Source organism: Danio rerio, chromosome 20 (genome assembly GCF_052040795.2).
Source record: "Danio rerio strain M-AB ecotype USA chromosome 20, GRCz13ab, whole genome shotgun sequence".
In the NCBI taxonomy this organism is placed as follows: Eukaryota; Metazoa; Chordata; class Actinopteri; order Cypriniformes; family Danionidae; genus Danio; species Danio rerio.
Window position 1 is genome coordinate 42,300,268 of NC_141040.1, and position 7,233 is coordinate 42,307,500.

At 33.4% G+C, this 7,233-nt stretch overlaps 1 protein-coding gene across 11 annotated transcripts in view; it reads left to right on the plus strand.

Moving 5' to 3' along the window:
* The window catches only part of galnt14 (UDP-N-acetyl-alpha-D-galactosamine:polypeptide N-acetylgalactosaminyltransferase 14 (GalNAc-T14)), an 85,566-nt gene that overhangs the window by 49,247 nt on the left and 29,086 nt on the right, over positions 1-7,233 (plus strand). For 10 of the 11 annotated variants that reach the window (XM_087297419.1, XM_087297420.1, XM_087297421.1 and 7 more), the window contains 3 exon segments: positions 3,629-3,750; positions 6,409-6,496; positions 6,780-6,864. In XM_087297419.1, the coding sequence (XP_087153545.1) occupies positions 3,629-3,750; positions 6,409-6,496; positions 6,780-6,864 (295 nt within the window). 11 annotated transcript variants of the gene reach the window in all.

Below are 7,233 nucleotides of genomic sequence, written 5' to 3' on the forward strand. Positions count from 1 at the left end.
TTTCTGTTTATTGCCAAGGTGGCATTTATAATAACTTCTAATACAAACATATTTTAATAAATAAAATACAATTCTTTAATAGTTTATTTCAGCTTTATTTTAAATGTTGGGAAAAAATTACTTAAACAGTGTTAAAGTGTCTTAAATTTCAAAAACAAGATCTTAGGCCTTAAAAAGTCTTATATTCACTGAAATATTGTGTTGTAGGTCTTAAATCCTTTTAAACAGGTCTTAATTTTTCTATGTCAAAGTAAAGCTATCCAATAACAAATAATACATCTCACAACTTTTTTGTTTTGTTTTATATATGTTGTTTTATTGCAAAAAGATACAATTCACAACAGCTGTTAGACATTTTTATAGCAAATTCTAATTAAATTCCCTGTATTTAAATTATTTAAAAAAATAAAGAAAACTAATGCAACACATCCTTTTACATGATCTTCCATTAATACAAAAACTATTTACCGAAGTAACTGGGCAATTAGAAAAAAATCCTTAGTGTTTAGCCCTGTATCAGTCTAAAATTCTATTCATAATGGTCTTAAAAGGTTCTTAAAAAGTCCCCAGATTGTTGCTATGATGTTTTGCTCTCCTGATAAGCCTTGAGTCCCTGCTTTATTTAGTCTGTTGGATTTATTTGCTAATTTCATCATCTGCCATGCAAAGTCCATTCACTTAGATAAGTAATAGCACTGCTTTTCCAAATAAGCTGCAAATAACTTAATCAGTCACGTCTCTAGATGTACAAATGTTCAATAACCCAAGCTTAGAGGTTTACTCTCTACACAAAAGTATGAACAAGCGCCGCCAATTACAGTATGATTATATTAATAACAATAATAATGCATCATTCAGTCACCTATATTGTGCAGAAAGTTATACTGAAAAGTTCTTATTAGTAATGATCATCCACTCGCTGCCTCCTCCCTGTTTATTCCAGCGCTCCGAGGTTCCATTACACACTGTCACACGTTGTCGCTTAGACAGCATTGATTAATGCATAAAACCCCTGTGCAGCCAACTCTGTACAAGAGAAAATTGTTAAAAGGTTTAAGGCATTTAAACCCTATTGTCGTCCCGGAGCTACAAGCGGGGTGTGCGGTTCTGCTATGTTAACTCTATTAGCTGTAGGTGAATGTAATCTCTGCCGTTCACTCACTTACTCTCTCTCTCTCTCTTTCATTGTCTGTCTTTCTCACTCTCTCTTTCCTTCTCCATCTGCCCAATGCATACACAGAGCCCCAATACACACACACACTCACACACAAACACAACAGCTCTGTAGAGACTGCGCTCACCCATCTGGAAAATACAGCCTTATTGAGGATGAAATGGGATTTTTAATTGGCTGAAGTTGCGATGCAGTGTGAAACTTTGCACTAGTCTTGCACGTTTACAATTATTATGCGTCCTCAGTCAGGCTCTACCGGTTTAACAGCTTCGACTTCACGAAGAAGCGTCTTGCTCTGATTCGATAATAACCATAAGGCTTTAATTGTCCTTTCAGCTAATCAGATTTAAATGGCTCTTCTCGTATCATTTTTTTTTTTATAAATTTTTTTTTTTTGTGAATGAGATTACTGGAATGAAAGTGTTTGTCAGTTTAATAGGCTTCCGAACAGATTTTGATGGACAGTGAGTTCTCAAGTGCTCCTGATATACAGCTATAGAAATGTAAATTATATGGATTTACGATTTATAGTTTTGTGTTTTAGTAAAATGCAGTTTGAGTTTGAACTCTTTTCCTGTCATTGATAGGGTATCATATCAATAAGAGGGTAACTTTTGAGTGTGTAATGGTAAGGGAAGCTCTGTAGTGCAGTGGTCCCCAACCTCCGAGCCTCAGACCGGTACTGGTAACTGTCCCTGGATCAATTGGTATCGAGCCATACAAGAAATCGTCAATTATTTCTGTTTTATTTGTTATCCGAGTCTGAACAATATTTTATTAAAAAAAAAAATTATATATATATATATATATATATATATATATATATATATATATATATATATATATATATATATATATATATATATATATATATATATATATACCTTAAATATATATATATATATATATATATATATATATATATATATATATATATATATATATATATATATATATATATATATATATATATATATATATATATATATATATATATATATACCTTAAATATATATATATATATATATATATATATATATATATTAAAAAATGACCATAGTCTCTTGGTTACATCTTGGCCACTTGAGCACCAAAATTTAACCCACAAGCTAGCAAAATTAGAAAGAAACAGACGTCTTTGGAAAAGTTTCATGGAAAAGAGGAAAAGGCTCTGCAACACATTTGTCAACAAGTAAGGTGAATCGAGCATGTCTGTTCAAGAAAAAGATCAACTGTTATAGATCGCAAATGATGGTGGTGGATTGGGGTGTTCACATATCGCGTCTTTTCCACATGCAAGTTAGTTATTTCCGATGGAGGCGTGCAGCTTGTGCGTGCATATTGGGAGCGACGCGCTCATACATTTAAGCCTTCCAGGCACGCCTAGTTGAAAACTTCTCAGCTTTTCAGAATCTTACAAGAGTACAGAGAGTCACGTGACAATAACTGACTGATCAGCTTCATACTTTTGTATGTGATATACACATTTCGGTAGACTATTTGTTTCAGACAAACACAGAACACTCAAACACTGAAGTGCTTTAAATTTTCTCTATAAATAAAATTTCAGAGTTGCAGCAAGGTTTTGTCTGCTTGTTATCCTCTGAGAAAACGGTGGTCACCTAGCAATCTACGTAAAATTGTCAAGCATTGACTGGTCTGTGATGATAAAATGGTTGGGGACCACTGCTATAGTGTATGTCCAGAATGAGTTCCGGGACCTCTGGGTCTCCCTGATGCGATCAGTGTAGATCAGATCTCATCTAAAAAATAAACTTTTATCATAAAAAAAATATTTTTTTCATATTTTTTATCTTGAAAATGCCTTTTTCTATATATTAGTCAAAATGTTGTGCTTTTGATTATCAGCATTTAAAGGGGAATCTAACATGAGCACATACAGATAGAAAAAATGCTTTTTTTGTGGTCAAAAGCAGAGGCTACGTACTTTATTTTTTAAACAGTATATAAAATGGCCATATATTTATTGCAGAAAATATTTTGTAAAATTCTTTAAAATGTAAAATATTGACTTTTCACGAATTAAAAATGAGAATGTCATTTAGAGATATTTATATTTTTACATGAAAAAAACTAAAAGTATCCATGTTTTACTATGTGTGTATATTCATTTTTGCACAGCACAATTCTAATGTAATAACTTCAGATTAGTTTAGAAATTTTAATTTTGTGAAATAACCCAGATTTTAGGTTACAGAAAACGAAAACGTTTCTGATTCTGATCAAATGTTATTTTTTGTAAAAAAAAAAAAAAAGTAAACCAAAAGACTTTATTTTGAATTTGGAAAAAATGTTATCAGATCTGTATTAAATAAAACAGATACTAACATTTGAATCAAACCTACGCCTAAAAAATACTGGGAATTTGAAAGAATTTTATAGCTTATGTGTCTGTCTGTGTGTCAATATTTGTTTGTGTGTGTGTTTTTTCAGGATTGATCCGCTCTCGTGTTCGAGGGGCTGACGCTGCAGGAGCCCAGATCCTGACTTTTTTGGACAGTCACTGTGAGGTCAACAAAGATTGGCTGCCTCCACTGCTGCAGAGGGTCAAAGAGGTACCATTTTACATTCAGTGTTGTTGTGTTCAAAGTCTGCTAAGAAATTCTGCCTGCATGATATGCTATTTTTTCCATCTTTTAGTGTCCTCTTTCAATTCGTTTTCTGTGGAGAAGGGTCAGCAGTTAGTAAATGTAACATTTCTTGTCAAGCACAACAAAATAACGCCACTTTGTTCTGCTTAAATGTAAACTTTTGACCAGCAGACTTCCACAAAACTAATGCTGTCAATGTGTTAAACATTCAATACACCAGCAGTGATGTTCAACTTTTTATTTATTTTGTTTACAGTTCATTTCACAACCATGAAATTATGATTTTTTTCACAACAAATCAGCATTTAGCTGACACCTGTTGTTCAGACACAATTTGTTAATGAACAAGCCAAACCATTTTAGTTATGTTACATCACAAACATATGTTGTCGCTTGTCACATTAAAGATTATAGTACATTATGAATGAAATCAGTATGTTTGATTAAAGGGTGGCACTATCAATTTTTTAGACTGGACATCAATTTTGACCACAAATGTACATCAAATCTGAGTAAAACAAGAAACAAGATCAAGAAAATATCTGCGCTGGGACTTTACGACACCATGTCATATAATCTGCATTGAGTGGTCTTTTAGTTTTTTCCAAGACACCGCTTCACTTTAGGGTTGTCAGAGAATTTTCTTTTTATACTCCAAAGCTGTGGAAATCTCTCCCAGGAGACACCAGGAAAGCAAATGTTATAGGGACCCTTAAATTTTTTAAAAAATATTTTCTTTTAGGATTCTGACTATTCATTTCACATGGTCTTGCATTGCTTTTATATAGTGTAATTTTAATGCGTTGTTTGACATGGATTTGTTTTATTCACATGTGTTTTTTTCACTATTGTGTTGCTTGCTTGTACGGCACTTTAAGAAAGCAACTTTTTAAAGTGCTAAACACTTATTTTTGTTGTTGTTTTTGTTGTTGTTATTATTATTACTATTAAAATATTATTATTATAGTATATTATTATTATTATTATTACTATAATTATTATTATTATAGTATATTATAGTAATTATTATTACTATTATTATGTTCTTCTATGAAAATTGACCGAATTTTTTAATTTTTACTCATTTTTTAAATCATTTTTCTTTTGTCAATGTCTCATATGGTTGGATGAATGTCTTGTCCTCATCCTTCTGAACAGAAAACAGAGAAGAGAATAGATGACTTTGATTTTTGGATCTTAAACAGAGACATTTGTAATAAACCTGAATCAAATCAGTTTTAATTTAACCAGAACTACACCAGCATTCTATCACTACTCTCCTGCCTGCCTTATTTGTTGAAATTTTCCGGATTTTTACATATCATGTGTTTTTTAATATCTTTGTAATAAATACTGCAATATTCTATAAATTAAGACGTAAGGCTTTAGTTTATGTACCAATTCCCACCATTAACTACTTGATCATTATCTGCTTACTAAGATATTGGCTGTTTATTAATAGTTGTAAAGTATTTATTTATTCTACATTAGTAATAGTATCCAATATGTAAACCCAAATACAACCTTACTAATGATTAATAAGCAATTTAGCACTTGATTGGGCTAAAAAATTTACCCAAAAATTAAACATTTCTCACTATTTACTCACTCTCAAGTGCTTCCAAACCTTTATTAGATTCTTTCTTCTGTTGCACACAAAATAAATGTTGGAAACCTGTAACCATTGACTTCCATAGTAGGAAAAACAATTATCATGGAAGTCAATGGTTACAGTTTTCCAACATTTTTCCGAATATCTTCTTTTGTGTTCAACAGAAGAAAGACACAATTACATTTTTGTAACAAGTAAAGGGTGAGTAAATGGTCAATACAAGTGGCAAAACAACATAAACGAGAAGTAAGGCAAGGCTAGACAATTAAACACATTGAAATGCTACAGGATAAAAAGATTTAGCACTGTGTGTGCGCAAATGTAGTGTATAAATAGTTCAGGATATAAGTCCATGATGAGCTTCAAGCTGTGTGTACATAATCAGGGGTGACCCAGAACTGGTGCGTGAGTGAGGTGCCTGATGGGAAATGTAGTACAGTAGTGTTTCCAGCGATCTACAAGGGCTAAATTGCTGGTGATCGTGACAATGACAGGGTTTTCATTTTTGGGTGAACTATCCCTTTAACAGTGTGACTTGCATCTTTGAATAAAGTTTGATCAATAAGAATTGTTGGTTTAAATTTCATTGTGACTTTAACATGTAATCCAAATGTGTACTCTGAAATCAGATGTTAACTCAGAAGGGACAACTTAGTTTCAGAACAATGGCTCTCCTTTTAAAATCCATATCACAAGCAATTTGGTGAAGTTTGAAAAGCTAGTACTGCTGACACATATCAAGTGCTCTTTTATTTTAGCGAGGCTGCATTGTGAGGCTTGAGAGGGTTGAGCGATGAGGTCAGAGCGTCTGGTGTAATGATGTTGGACGAGTGTGTGTGTGTGTGTGTGTGTGAGTGCACGTTCTCTCACTCTTAACACAGATAATCCCTGCGCTCGCCGATTTTCCACCTCTTTTGTTGTGAAATCAAGCTGAACAGACAGTGAGTCCACATTCTCTATCAAATCTCATGCACTCTTTTGTCTCATTTGGAAATGTTTTCATTTTTCAGGACCCGACCTCTGTCGCCAGCCCCGTGATTGACATCATTAATATGGACACGTTTGCCTACGTCGCTGCTTCCTCAGACTTGCGAGGAGGTAAAAGCAGCAATTATAATTCCTCATTCACTGTTCCACCATTGACATTAAGGGCTGCCGGTCACAGCCCCCAATCAGCGGTGTCACCCAGAAACAAATCTAACAATTAGCTGCAATGAAAGGCCCAGCCTATCATCTGCAGTTCACTTTAATTATCACCGCTGCCGCAGTGTATAATTATGACTCCTAAAAATTTAAGGCACAAGAAAATAGAGCAAAAGGATCTTCATTGATCTGTCTCTCTCTTTCTTTCTGCTTTCCCTCACTTCATCTCTTGCCGCAGGATTCGACTGGAGTTTACACTTTAAATGGGAGCAACTATCAGCTGAAAAGCGAGCCAAGAGAGCTGACCCTACAGAGCCCATTAAGTAGGTGAAAAGAAGCAGAGGAGCTTTTATAACCATTCTGCTAAATGAGGACAGAGGTTTGAGCACCATGTTTAGAATCTATTGAGAATTTTGAGACTGTCATTTGTTTGCTGGAAGTTCAAATTACTTTATTAAGAAAGTGTTTAAAGAGAGGTTTTAAAGGTGACATGAGATGACATTTGGTGATAGAAATTATGTACTGTAAGATGGCAAATCTGAATGCCATATATTAATCTGTGTATGAAATTATAGCTAATTACAATATTTGAACGTATGCACATATTAAAAAAAATACAGTAGTCACCATGTGAAGTGGATCACAACCTTTCGTCAACATTAAAACTATTCAACAACACCCATTTAAGTTTT